The sequence below is a fragment of the Berghia stephanieae genome, chromosome 3 (genome assembly GCF_034508935.2).
Source record: "Berghia stephanieae isolate SIO BIC M18660-M18661 chromosome 3, UCSD_Bste_1.3, whole genome shotgun sequence".
Classification (NCBI taxonomy): Eukaryota; Metazoa; Mollusca; class Gastropoda; order Nudibranchia; family Aeolidiidae; genus Berghia; species Berghia stephanieae.
In genome coordinates, this window is record NC_088362.1 from 90,248,402 (window position 1) to 90,262,543 (window position 14,142).

At 36.3% G+C, this 14,142-nt stretch overlaps 1 protein-coding gene across 4 annotated transcripts in view; it reads right to left on the reverse strand.

The window, feature by feature from the left end:
• Positions 1-14,142, reverse strand: part of LOC144968793 (frizzled-4-like) — a 48,874-nt gene that overhangs the window by 13,196 nt on the left and 21,536 nt on the right. For 2 of the 4 annotated variants that reach the window (XM_078907478.1, XM_078907477.1), the window contains exons 1-2: positions 13,852-14,034; positions 11,395-13,550 (exon numbers count right to left, since the gene is read on the reverse strand). The exons of 1 other annotated variant lie outside the window; for it this stretch is intronic. In XM_078907478.1, the coding sequence (XP_078763604.1) occupies positions 11,416-13,550; positions 13,852-13,972 (2,256 nt within the window). In that variant the 5' untranslated portion in view covers positions 13,973-14,034 and the 3' untranslated portion in view covers positions 11,395-11,415. Of the gene's footprint in view, positions 1-11,394; positions 13,551-13,851; positions 14,035-14,142 lie in introns of those variants that run through there. One more of the 4 variants, XM_078907476.1, reaches the window with a different exon arrangement.

Below are 14,142 nucleotides of genomic sequence, written 5' to 3' on the forward strand. Positions count from 1 at the left end.
AATAATAGAAAGATTTACACGATGATCATGGTGAAGATAGTGCTGGCAGCGGAGGTGGTACGTAGTGGTTGTAATGACGATGATAATGAGGATGATGATATTGATGATGATAACCACGATCATGATAGTCGTTAAAATAATCAAGTAGGAATAATATTTTTTTTTAAACCAGCCTTACGAAGATAACATTTTATTTTTTTAAGCAATAACTCTCGCAAACCATATGGCAGTATAGAATGAATCGTAGTTTGTTTTTTACAAAATTAAATTATAGACACCGCCAAACCCTATTTAATCAATGCGCTGATCCATAAATCCAAGAAGAATACCGATGACTTTAATGGGTGATATGGAGATCCATTCGAAACACCTTTGGACTGTATATTATACATAATCAGACGGCGAACCATACATAAAAAGTTCATTTTTGGAGTGATTTTTTTCAGTAAAAAGTGCACATACTTGGGCTATGATTTTCTATTAAAAATAGAGTAAACCTGGACAAAATTAATCATTATTTTCTGAGCACTATACAAATTGTATAAGTTTACTACACTGCATTAAAATTTTTATTTGTATGGTACCCATCGATTTAATTTATCTATAAACAAGTCTGTTTGTATGACTGTCTGTTTATCTATCATTTCTTGTTATTATCTATCTCTGTCATGTATACATAATGTATACCAGTTCAGCGCACACGTGCACTCACATTTATACCGTAAAAATCACACTGATTTGTTCATTCTGACTAAGTTTGTGTGCAACGGTTAGCATTGTGATTCTCCTTGCATTCCTCTCGAAAAATTCAATTGAATCTTTCTGCCGTTCACCTTCATTATCTTTTAAACATTTTCCTACCACCTCCTCTTTCCTCTCTTCATCATATTCTTCCACCATCCCTACTCTCTTCTTTTATGATATGTTCACTGAATATTTATGATATCAACGCTTTTTTCTCCATAATATCTATCGCCCTATGTGAACCATTGTTGTAAGTAGCGCTGAAATAACAACAACAACTGTGCTAATAATAACAACAACAACAACAACATCATCATCAACAAACCAATAAAATAACAGTGACACAAATACACACGCACACACACGGAGGGAGACAGAGAGAGAGAGAGAGAGAGAGAGAGAGAGAGAGAGAGAGAGAGAGAGAGAGAGAGAGAGAGAGAGAGAGAGAGACGCACACATACACACAAATAAATAGGAAAAAAAAAAAAAAAAGAAAAAAAAGGGTAGCAGTAGTAGTTTAGCAGGCAGCATTTTCCAAGTCCACCCATGCGTATCAAACCGCGCGTTCCAACGATAATGTGATGTATTTCACCAGGCCATTACACACCGCCACCGCTATGCTGCGCCATCGATTTCCCTATTCGCCACCACCATGTCTCAATCCTTCTTCTTTTACTTCTCTCCATTTCTTCATCATGATGCATGCATTCGAACGAGACAAGTACTCAATCTTTTATGGGACTTTTATACCTTTATCCTCGTATATTTAATACCCATGCAATCATAAAAAATACATTATACACACAATACAATGACAATACACCCACAACTTGCTCCCGGTGTTTATTCTCATAGCATAATCAGGTACTTATTCATTACAAGCTATAGAAGGGACCAATGAGAAATTCATTTTTTTATATCTATAAACTATAAATTGACAATGTCGTGTGGACCAGAGTGTGTTAATGCAAATGTGTAAACAAATATAACAACCTAGGGGGACAGACCGATGGGATGAAAATCATTGTATAGTGATAGTAGTTGAAAGAAAAAAAAACATTCGGTCACAGCAGATTTTACTTCCAGAATTAAATTTGTGGATAAAGATATGTTTGAGAAACTGATTATAACAAGGCCCGAGTCGCCACTGACATTTTGTCTTGTATTTTGAAAGGGACTCATTTCAATGGGAGATATATACAGAAGCGCTCATTGATGAAAAGCGGTCAATAATTTACTCTACTAATGAGGATTAAGCTTGATAAGTGAGATATTTGCAGATCACTAATTTGTCACTTATATTTTTTACAAATATATTCTGAGAGATACTCGCATCATTTAGTACTCCATATGCACAGCTGACAATAGCAGTTAACGTTAAAATCTATAACGTATTCCTACAATGCAATATCGATGCATGCATACTAAAATAAATACACGTAGGAATCAAGTTTTTATTTCTAAAAGAGCCGAATCTGCAATCCTTGCCTTCCTGAACATTGCTTGTATCCTCATTCTGTCAGGATGATAGTAGGAATAATCTAACTAACGTACAGCCAGGTGATAACCGAACGGGAATACTAATAATACCCACGATAAGGTCTTCGATAATGGTACTTGGACATGAAATACAACGAAATGCAATAATGCTGCACTGAACTAAGATTTTACAATTTTGATTTTTCTTTCTTTTTAACTCTTGTTTTCCATTGTTGAAACTTAATAAACTAATACCGATGACAACTAGCGATTCCTTCCTTATCTTTACAATTTCAGATATGACCATACAGGATATCTTATTTTAATAATATTGCTGTCGCTGCTTCCTTCACCTCCTCCTACTCCTCCTCCTCCTCCTCCTCCTCCTAATACTACTACTTCTACTACAACAACAACTACTACTACTACTACTACTTCTGCTGCTGCTACTACTACTACTATTACTACTACTGCTGCTACTACTACTATTACAACTATTACCATTACTACAACTGCAAGTATATTATTTCTATTATTATTATTAATATTATTATTATTATTATTATTATTATTATTATTATTATTATTATTATTATTATTATTATTATTATTATTATTATTATTATTATTATTATTATTATTATTTTATTATTATTATTATTATTATTATTATTATTATTATTATTATTATTATTATTATTATTATTATTATTATTATTTATTATTATTATTATTATTAATTATTATTATTATTCATTATTATTATTATTATTATTATTATTATTATTATTATTATTATTATTATTATTATTATTATTATTATATTATTATTATGATTATCAAAACACCGATTGTCAAAATCAGTGTGAACAAATGTAACGTGGAACTAATGACTTTATAAATAAAAATTGATATTAAATATGCACGATTTTACAAACACAACCACACCAACTCATCCAATTGGAAGAGGCGATAGTAGCAGCGGGGGACGGATTAGTAGAAGGAACGGGAAAACTTTTAAAGGAACGCATTCATTATTCTATGGACAAAGAATTAGAAGGAAAAAAAATATATCAGCGTTCTATTCAGATTCCAACTCCTTGATCTTATGCTACAGACGAGCGGCTTTTCGCAAAATAACCCCCCCCCCCCCCCCCCCTTCCCCCCATCACATAATAGAAAGGGGCAGAATAAATTATGATAGAAAGCAAGGAGATACAGGAGAGGAACAGACACATGATCTTCAATCCTCCTCCTCCTTTATTATATGGGTTAAAGGTGGAGAAGAAAGGATCTCCGCACGGAAGAAGGAAAGGCATTGTATGCCTTGGCAGGCTTGACACCTTCTTTGGTTACAGTTCTTCTATCGCTCTTTACAAATCAGACAAGCATATCTTCTTCATCTCTTTTTTCTTTAAATTTACCCCCCCCCCCTCTTCTTTTCTCTCTCTCTCTCTCTCTCTCTCTCTCTCTCTCTCTCTCTCTCTCTCTCTCTCTCTCTATCTCTCTCTCTCTCATGCACACATAAGCACGATGATAAACAATATCTCTTTTTCAGACAATCCAAAAAAGACGAGGGGAGGGATATGGAAAGAGAACAGGAAAACGAGAGAGAGGGGAGGGATATGGAAAGAGAACAGGAAAACGAGAGAGAGAGAGAGAGAGAGAGAGAGAGAGAGAGAGGGAGAGGGAGAGAGAGAGAGAGAGAGAGAGAGAGAGGCGTTTTATATGGACTGGTAAGATGGACAGAAAAGACAGGCAGTCAGACAAAAAGATCTGACAGTCAGAAAGATAGACAGCTATAGATTGAAAGATAAATAGAAAGATAGATAGATAACCAGGCCTATTGTGTTAGGGTTGGTTCAAGTGTAAAAAAAATGTTTTAAATTTAAAAATTTAACATTTATATACAATTTAACAATCTAATCTTTATATTAACAATTTAGCACCTGGTTCAACTGAGCAGGTTGCAGATTTAGACTGTAGAATATAAATAGATCTAATCTGAGTTAAGCTTCAATGTGAGAATTTGAATACTAAATCAAGCTACTGTGGTAAGCCATGTAAAAAAATAAGAATGCACGACAGACAAGAGTTTATAGTTCAATAATAGAAACCAATAAAAGACAATAACAGAAGTTTTTAAATGTTAAATGGCAACAAAAACAAGCAAACAAAATAATAATGACAACAACAACAGCTATAATAATAATAATAATAATAATAATAATAATAATAATAATAATAATAATAATAATAATAATAATAATAAACTGTTTGGCAACCTGAGATCTGGTAATTGATCACAAAGCTATAATAGAAGCCAGCTCCATTATCTTATCTTTATTGATTGATTTACCTTTTTTTCGAAGCCAAATGGACATGCTATCCGTGTATTATATTTAGCCAGGTGCGCTACAACTCCCACTTACACGAGATTAAACATCCGGGTGTTATCATAACGTCATTGGATTCTTGATATTTTTCATTTTAAAAAATACAATGAGCTATCTAGTAACATGACGCAAAATGAATTTTAAATAAAGAGGGATATAATATCAGCAAAATTCAATTAACCGAAGTTACACAATCTAAATGTAAATCTTAATAACGTTTAGACCTCAAATAAGGATGTTTTGACCCGAAAATGCGTGTGATATATAGATCTCTTTAAAAAGATGATTGCAATGGCGCCATTAATAAATAAGCAATTCTTTTCCACTCCATAGAAAAAAATATGAATCTTTAGAATGCAAAATACAGTCTTAGACAGAAAAAAAGCATTTCCTTAATATTGTCGCAAAACACACAAAGCTATTAACGCAGGCTTGGGTTTCTTAAGGAAAAAGTAATTACCGATAAGGTGTTATGATTTTATCAATCGGATACCTCCCTTGGTGACAAGAGATACGGAACAATAACCACATAACTGTAATACAATTCGTACGTTGTTATTTTGGTTAGACATTTCCCATTGGTAGAGGATTGGGTGCCTTTGTGTATCTATCATCGTGTCAAATAATTAAAATACGTTTTGAATTATGGCACTCATATCATATTTCATAAAATCTATTCTGGTTACAATAAATCAATTTATGGCAGTTGGATCTCATTTCCGTTTCTTCATGAAGATAAAAATACACAAATAAAATGACTTACGCCTTCGATCATTTGAAACTGGTGTATTCACTAAAATATATAAATATCATTATTATATGATGATGATGATGATGATGATGATGATGATGTTGGCTTAGTAAAGCGCTTCGAGCACATTTTAGTGGGTATTGCGCTAAATATATATAAATATATTCCTTTTATTTTCTTCTTAGTTTTATTTCAAAAAGAGTACACATTCACACACGCACACACACACACACACACACACACACACACACACATATATATATATATATATATATATATATATATATATATATATACACACACAGACCCCCCCCCCCCCCCCCGAGTTATTGCTTTAAAACAATTGCACTGAGGCAGTTATCGAAAATAATATTTCCCCATTAAAACAACCAAGTCTTATATTATCATCAATAGCAATACAATAACATATCGATGCAACACATTGGGAACACAGAACACACCATTTTTACTACATTCCTCTACAAAGGAAGGAGGCCTCTTTTCGTTTCTTCGTTCCCTATACACTTCTACCTGACAGCCTGACAGCTCCCTGATTTACGATTCTCATATGGCTTTGTTTGAAAACCGCTAGGATTCTAGTTACATTCTTCAACTTTAGATATTTGCCAAATGCGTGGCTTTGATATTTGTGCGTATTTATACCAAAGAAAAATTTTTTTGTTTCTTTGAAAAAAATTGTTAGTTAAGATTCAGCTATTGTTCACTGTTCGAAATAAGAAAGTGCGGTAACATGCCAAATATACGATTAAGAAGCTGCGAGAATGTCAGCTAAAGTTTGTTATTTTAAAAAATGCTATAGATAGTTCGAAGATGACGTCACTCAGGCCTTTGTTATTGTTTTTGCCATCCGCGTTTGTGAGTTGTTCTCACTAAACTGTATTAACCAGACTATAAAAGTTCATGGTTACACAGAGTTTGTGTCTTGGTCCGTTGTACTTCCGGATGGCAATGTTGTGAACTCCTTGGCCAAGCGCATTCTATCTATATGATTATTACTACAAGCACTCAAGAAAATCAAAGGCAAGTTTTGAAACATATCCACCCCTTGCTCCCCCCACCCCCTGCCTTTCTGCTACCATCTCGTCAAAAGCATAACATTATTATTACAAACAAAAAGAATGTAAGAAAGTAAGGTGGCATAATTCGCCGGACTAATTTTGCAGGCTTAAAAATAAATTTAAAATATGTTTAAATGAAAGAGATCAAGGACAAAAGATTTAACAAATAATATGGACACTCGTGCTATGTCCATCAAAATATTAGTAGTTCATGACGATCGTAACAAGAAAATTCGCGTTGACCACCTAAGAAAAAATCTGCATGTTGAATACGAACAAAATGGGAGTAGATAAAAAAAAAATCATTTAAATTAAAAACGAAGAAATCCAATGTGGGAAATAATGTGGAAGGTGGAAGGGGTTGAGGGGGAAGGGGTGGCTTGGGTGGGTTGGAAAAGTGGAAGAACCATAGAAGCGGGCAGAGAGAAATGTTAGGAATAGAAGAGAATGGTGCTCGATAAGTAAATGAAGAACGAAATGAATGGATATTGGACGAAAAATGTTTTTAAAAACCCCCAAAACACCATGTATTTAAAGATCAAATGTCCACGAACGCACACATAGGTATGCATGTAAACACGCGCACACTATCCAGAAACACATACATACAACACACACACGGACACGTACACAAACAAACACACACACACACACACACACACACACACACACACACTTAAAGATTATTATTATTATTATTATTTCTTTTTTATCTGCTATTCATTATCTAAAAATATTTTTCCGCGATCACGGTCCAATGATCCTAACCAAAAACAGATTATAGAGCCGTCTCGCGAGGATATTATTTCAATATCCCCAACTCCTTTCTTCCACCAGAGCACACAAGAATTCAATCTCTCGGCTCTAATAATAATCATAATAATTATATTTCACTTTTTCCTTTCAATAAAAGCAGTAAGTAGCACCCGGTGTGGGTTGTGGAAATCTATGGAATCGCGGACGGTGAAAGGAAAAAAAAGACTCAAATCTATAGTTTGACACTTCGGGAGAATGGAACAGGCTTAAAGCAAGGACAAAGTAAGAGGATATAATTCGTTTCAGTAATAGGCTATATGCAACAGACAAAATACAGGTAATTAAAATTGGTCAAACACGCTATGATGACAAAGGGTTTATCCATAGCCACCCTTAAAACATGCCCTTCAGCAGATCTAGCCGGCCTTTCGGTTTAGGAGCAGTCATCAAAATGTCTTGACGAAGTTACGCATAAAATTATACTGCTAAAGTGTATGACACCACGACTTTTAGCATCATCTTTGTTAGAAAAACAAACAAACAAAGACAAAAAAAGAACGATATTAAGAATTTGGAGTGTCCACCATGATGTCAGCTCATCGTCAAGTATTCATGATAGGAATTTTAAACCCCAAGTGGAATATTCAAGAAAAAGGTCAACATCAATATCCAAAACAGATATATTCTGTTCAACTAGTAATTTTAGCATGTTTATTTGCAATTCCTGCTTGCTCCTTCAAAAACCTAATCTTTATCTCCTAATAACCGAGTAACTATGGCCGCTTGGATGAACAGACGGAAAAAGAATTCCAGAGTAAGCAGTAGGTATGCTCTACATAAGTATTGATTAAGGACCCCGGGGTTCGTCCACGGCCAGCGGGCAGCGGACCAGCAGGCAAAATCACTAACTACAGTGGTTTAACATTACGTACGCTCTGTTGTTGTCCTCAGCTCAGTTGCTACTACTAATACATCTCGGTCAGCTCAGTTCACATCACAGACTATGGTTCATATTACATGTGACCCTTCCATACGAAATAAGCATAGGATTTAGATTTATATAACTCGGGAATAATTTCAATTGTGGAAAATACGAATTTACGCTAACCATTGAGAAGAAAGGAGATTTTTCTTTTTTACATCGAGCCAGATTTGTGCAATACCAACTTACAGTCCACAATATCAAAAGGGAACGTCCACGTCTCTTTTCCCTAAGACATCTATTACACTTTGCTTTTTCACGACTTGATGATTAAAACGTTCAATTCTCCTTGCTGATATCAAGAAGATATTTACGAATCCCACTAGTGAGTCGAATGCACAATGATCAGGCTCAACAATTTAATTATGACATAAAAGGGTTTTTAAAGTGATTGTAGTATAGTATATGGAAGGAGGAGGGGGTACGATAAAATGAAGATTGTCCAGTGTAACCGCCAGGACGGATGTTGTCCTGAATTGCGTTACGTAGTACACTATTGTTTCCTGACGAATAGTGATACGATTAAGTTATTTAACGTTACAGCTACTCCAGCAAGTTATCTTCGACATGTTTGTTGTTGTCTTTGCCCTCTTTTCTCTTGACTGTTTACATTCGACCTCACGATGGCGATGACCTGCCAAGTAGGGTTACTGCGGTCACTTTTTATGTCAGAAATTTCACACTGCGAGCAAGTTTAGTTGGGTCGGTTATTAGGCGAAGCGTATGAATAATATTGGTGAGATTGCCCCTCAAGATTTCGTGATTCGAACAATCGTGGCTCGAATCAAGAAGTTAATTGGTTATAATATAAAGCACGTGAAGTAGTGTTAGGGAAATCAAGTGGGGACAGGAAAACATATATGAATGTTGGTCTTATGATTGAGAAGGTCATCATGATGACACCATTTGTATTTTATATTTCTAGTTGTCAACTTGATATTTTAAAAAATATCTAATGAAGAAGCTATCACAGCAGGGTAATAGTAATTCTCTCACCCCTACCCCCTTTTAAAAAAAACATCTATTACAGTAATATTCTGAAAAACAAATCAGTCATGTTTCTAGTATTCAAATGTTAAGAATATGGATTTCATCTTTTTTTTTTTTCGTTTTAACTTCGGCGAAGATTATTCGCCATTAATTATCACTACACCAAAGTCAACGCAACTGACAGTGTACACATGCAAAATAGTAATAGTTACATCGTGGATTAACCCTCCTTTATACAACCAGGACAGAACAGAATCATTCCTTCATTCTCCTAATCACCACATTACTATAAACCCGATGCAATACAATTCTGTAGTTATTATTCTGTAGGCTCTGGCACAATAAGTCAATAGTTTTATTCATACAAATCTCGCCGCTCTGTTAAGCCCTATGGTTTCTGCCTTAAGCCGAGCAGTTCAAAACTAACCGTCCGACAATAGCACGTGTTTGATGGTAATAATATCCTAGGTCCTGAAGCCGACAGGCAGTCATATCTCACCATGTGGTCGTCATTATGGCCGGACCCCTCAAGAGGCAGCTTATGGGCTTAATGGCCTTCAGAGGAAGCCCATAGTCACACGGCCATTTAATTTCATCATTGTGCCCCTTCCCGCTATCTCCGCCTTTGGATATTATGAGATCTTAATACATAATAATAATAATAATAATAATAATAATAATAATAATTAATAATATAATAATAATATAATAATAATAATAATAATATATAATACATATCACAAATCTTAACCCCCCCCCCCCCCCCCACCAATTTGTCATTGCGTCCTGTGTCTCGGTAGTTTTGTGGTTGTTGTCGTTGCTGTTGACACTGTTGCACACCGCTTGTGCACATTTGACCAAAACTGACATATTTATAGGTATCCAATTATGGCATATTATCATTTGTGCCGACCTTTATCTTGAGTGAAATATGGAGCAAAGTATCGTAAATACAACAAAATTATCAATCCGGAGTGTGATTTTGAAATTTCGTCTCATTTGGGTTTGATAATAATTGCATTTTCAAATAAGACGGATGAATGTAATTAAAAGTCAAAGCTAAGATGTTAAACTATGAAATAAACTTGAAATGAAACTATGCATCTATAAAAATAATGGGGAATTGACCATAGCTTTCGTTAACTTATAGCCTGACACAAGGGCACGCTTCGACTTGTATTTTGGCGTTATTTTTCGAGTTTGTGCAGCGCTTTGTGAGTTGTCGTTAGCAGTGCCCAAATGAAACAAATGATCCCATTGGTTGGACTATTGAATATACACATAATTTGCTTTGATTTGGTAGTATTTTGCGGACTAATTTCTAATGATCACAATTTTTTTCTGTGATATTTTCGTAGTTTTTACACATATAAAAGGCTGAATGATTTTTTAAAAAGAGAGTTGGGGGGGGGGGGGGGGGGGGCTGTGGAGGAAATCAGGGTGTACCCCCTAAACCCCCCCCCCCCCCCCCCACCTTGAAAATAATAAAGAGCACAAAAACAGAGAGGTTTGGGGCGACGTTTACTTCTTTTTAGGTCTGAACATCCATTTTTTTGGACTTATTTTTGTACTCTCAATCGAACAATGTTAAAATCAAGCCCAGAATTGCGTTCGTTAATCAGACCTGCAAATGCACGTCAGTTTGTGGGAATCTTCCCCAGAAAGTTAGGTTAAAGTGTCATCAAATTCAAAATGGAGGATCTCGAATGTAAACAAATCGATGAAAATGGGAAATAAACACTTTAAAAACAGGGGCGGGGGGGGGGGGGGGGGGGGGGGGGAGAGATAGGGTGATGATGTAGGGGTTGTTTTTAAAGTTCCTTGGGACGTTTTTAAGCAACATTTCTATTCTTTAAAATCCAAAAGGAATGCATAAAAAACCCACTGTTTTAGCGTAAATAAATGTGATTGGGATGAAAGAGTAAAAAAACATTATATGAAGGTATCGTAAGTGCAAATGCAGCCCTACAGATATGGCAAACATTTAAGCAGAGAAAGGAAATTAAAGGTGGCGGAAAGCAATGAGCGATAGTTCAAGTACAGCAAACAAAATTGTCTTTTGCATATTAATTCACGAACATGAGCCTTAAATCATATTTTTTTTTCAGGGAGACAACTGCTTTGAAGAATTGTGAAGAAATATAACACATTTAAAATAGGGTGAATATTAACCTATTAAACCCCACTTATAAGGTGAAAGCGATGGCTTTGACTTACCATTTAAGATGTGATGATTCATTACACGATGGTTCCACCATCCGATTTACTTCTTTTTGATTTGTTACTTCTAATAGTCCGGGAGGGAGGCATTCTGGTGTTGGTGATACTCTGTTTGATGGGCACCTGTTGATACTGATGAGATCCACTGCTCGCAGTATACTCCACTGTTTTTCGATTATTTCTCGGCGTGGTGATTCGGTCTATTTGAGATCTCCACGATCTTAAGGTTTTAGTGGAGCATACCCAAACCCCGGTTGTGATCCCCACGACGAGGGTCATGAATATTTTGAGCATGAACACGCCAATAACAGGACTAGAGTCCGAGAAATACCAACTGTCTCTGTTGATATATTCGTAAAGATGACAGCCAATGATAGAAATTGCAGGGACCGTGTAGAATAATGAGAAAATGCCAATCCGGACCATAAGTACTTCAAATTTATTATTGATTTCTCTTCCAGATCTATTGATATTTGTTGTGTTGATATTACTACCGCTTGAGCAGGGCAGTTTTGCCAATTCACAATTAGATATTTCTGGTTGTTTGGATCGAGATCTGATGACATAAACAAAACCGGCAGTTAGGAAAGCAGATCCGATGATTAGATAGGCGATGTGTGGGGCTATTGTAAACGCCATCAGAGTTTTGGTATTCTGATTCCCTACGTAACAAAGGCCCGTAAGTTCATCAGCGTCAACATCTCTCATGACCAAAATGATGATAGTTTTCACGGCAGGGACAGCCCAGGCGACGACGTGAAAGTATGAACTTTGGACTTGGATTTTCTCATGTGTCCACTTCAATGCAGTGGCAAGAAACCAAGTCAAGGTAAGAACCACCCACCATAATGTACTGGCCGTGCCAAAAAAGTAAAGCAAGAGAAACACGATAGCACAGTCTGTGTTTTCAAGACCTTCCTGGATAAGAATTGATTTACCGCTCTGGCTCTCGTTGTCACATGAGATATCATCTCTTCCAGCAATGAAGCGAACTATATAGGCGATACTGTAGAGGTTGAAACACATGGCCATCATAATGATAGGACGCTCTGGGTAGCGGAAACGCTGGGAATCGATGAGAAAAGTAAGTATGGTAAATAGAGAAGATACAAAGCAAAGACCAGCCCAGATAGCCATCCATACGTTGGCAAACGTTTTATTGTCCTCCGTGAAAGCATCATGTTCTCCGCATAGCAAGGCGCAACGTTCCGTCCTGTTGATATAAGTGTATTTTGAATGGCGTTTATAACCCTTTTCTTCACATGGCAACGTAACCTTATTTATAATTGGTTTATCCGTGTCATTTTTGCCTTTTTTCTTTCCTGATGTCCGAGGCTCTAGTGGAACAAAACCGAAAGAAGGTGAGCCATCAAAGTGTCCAAATGCTTTGGTCTTGCCATAGTCGCCTAAATTAAAACCAGGTTTTCCAACAATAGGTGGAAGAGTGTTCTCTTCTGATCCTTTGGGCCCCTCCATACACATGTGCTCTCTGTTGTTCTCTACTGGAAATTTGGAGCAGTTGAGGGCCGCAGGCCAAGGATATCCAAATTTGTGCAACACCGGTGTGTATCTTAATCGTTCACTTTCACACAGAGGCCGACATGGACCGATCGGAGTACGAACCTTCTCTGTGCACATTGGGACGTATACAGAGCAGAGAAAGAAAATGAGACGTGAAGAATTGTCGAACTGGATTAAAGGAGTGTAGGTTTGAAGCTGATTAATAGCATACGCCTGATCTTGCTGATCAGCCAAGTTGGGCATGCCCGTCACATTGTAACCCAAGTTTTTACAAAGATCAAACCGGATAGGCTCACATGTTCGGACAGACTCAGTTCCAAATTGAGTTGAGCATATAACTTCACAAGTAATCACGGCAAAAAGTAAAAGTAGAAGTGAAATGTTAGACATTTTGTAAAGGAAATGCGGGATTACAATATTTGAAGATATCGGTGCGGTGTATCGTCGAAAAGTACAACCTCTATATGAGAAATGAGAGGGAAACTTAATATTTATTTTTATCTGTGTAACGATCCAAATCCAAATGACTGAAATGGAGAATGCCACAATTTTGCAAGCGCGCAGAGAACATCGTGTCTCATTATGATCAGACTTTAGACCTTCAAGTTCACACACTGATTGGAAACCCTGTACTATAATTTAGAAACAAAAACAATAATAATATTTATAATCCAACGAATTCAACACAATGTATAATTGTATGATTTCATCCAGAACATCCAAGACTAATAAAAAGTCATTAAACTAATCACTCATTCAACATAAGTAATATCACTAGTCTTCCAATTATAACAATAGATCCCAAATAGAATATTTAGTACAACCCGAGCTCTGGAAATAAACGCAACCATATGAAATGAGAATTATTGTTCAACTTGCATGCGTATACCACTAAAATAAAACGACCTGACCCGCACAATAATGGTAATCCACCTTCACCACCTCCACTGAATGCCATATGAAATGCGAAGCGCGGCTTTGTGCTGAACGAATACGTCTCAAACGGCAATGATGGTAGCAGTGCACAACGGTGTTGTGTGCCTCTCGTCTTCATAACAAAACAGTTTCAAACATCGTTTCAACTCCACGGTCTGTTCACACGAGGTTGAGCCAATCACACGAGAGTAGCAGTCTGGCCCAGCCTACTGGTCTCATTACCAGCGCGGTGGGAGAACACATCAATCATTCTCGTTTGCTTGTCAATCATCTAACGGTGTCCATTTC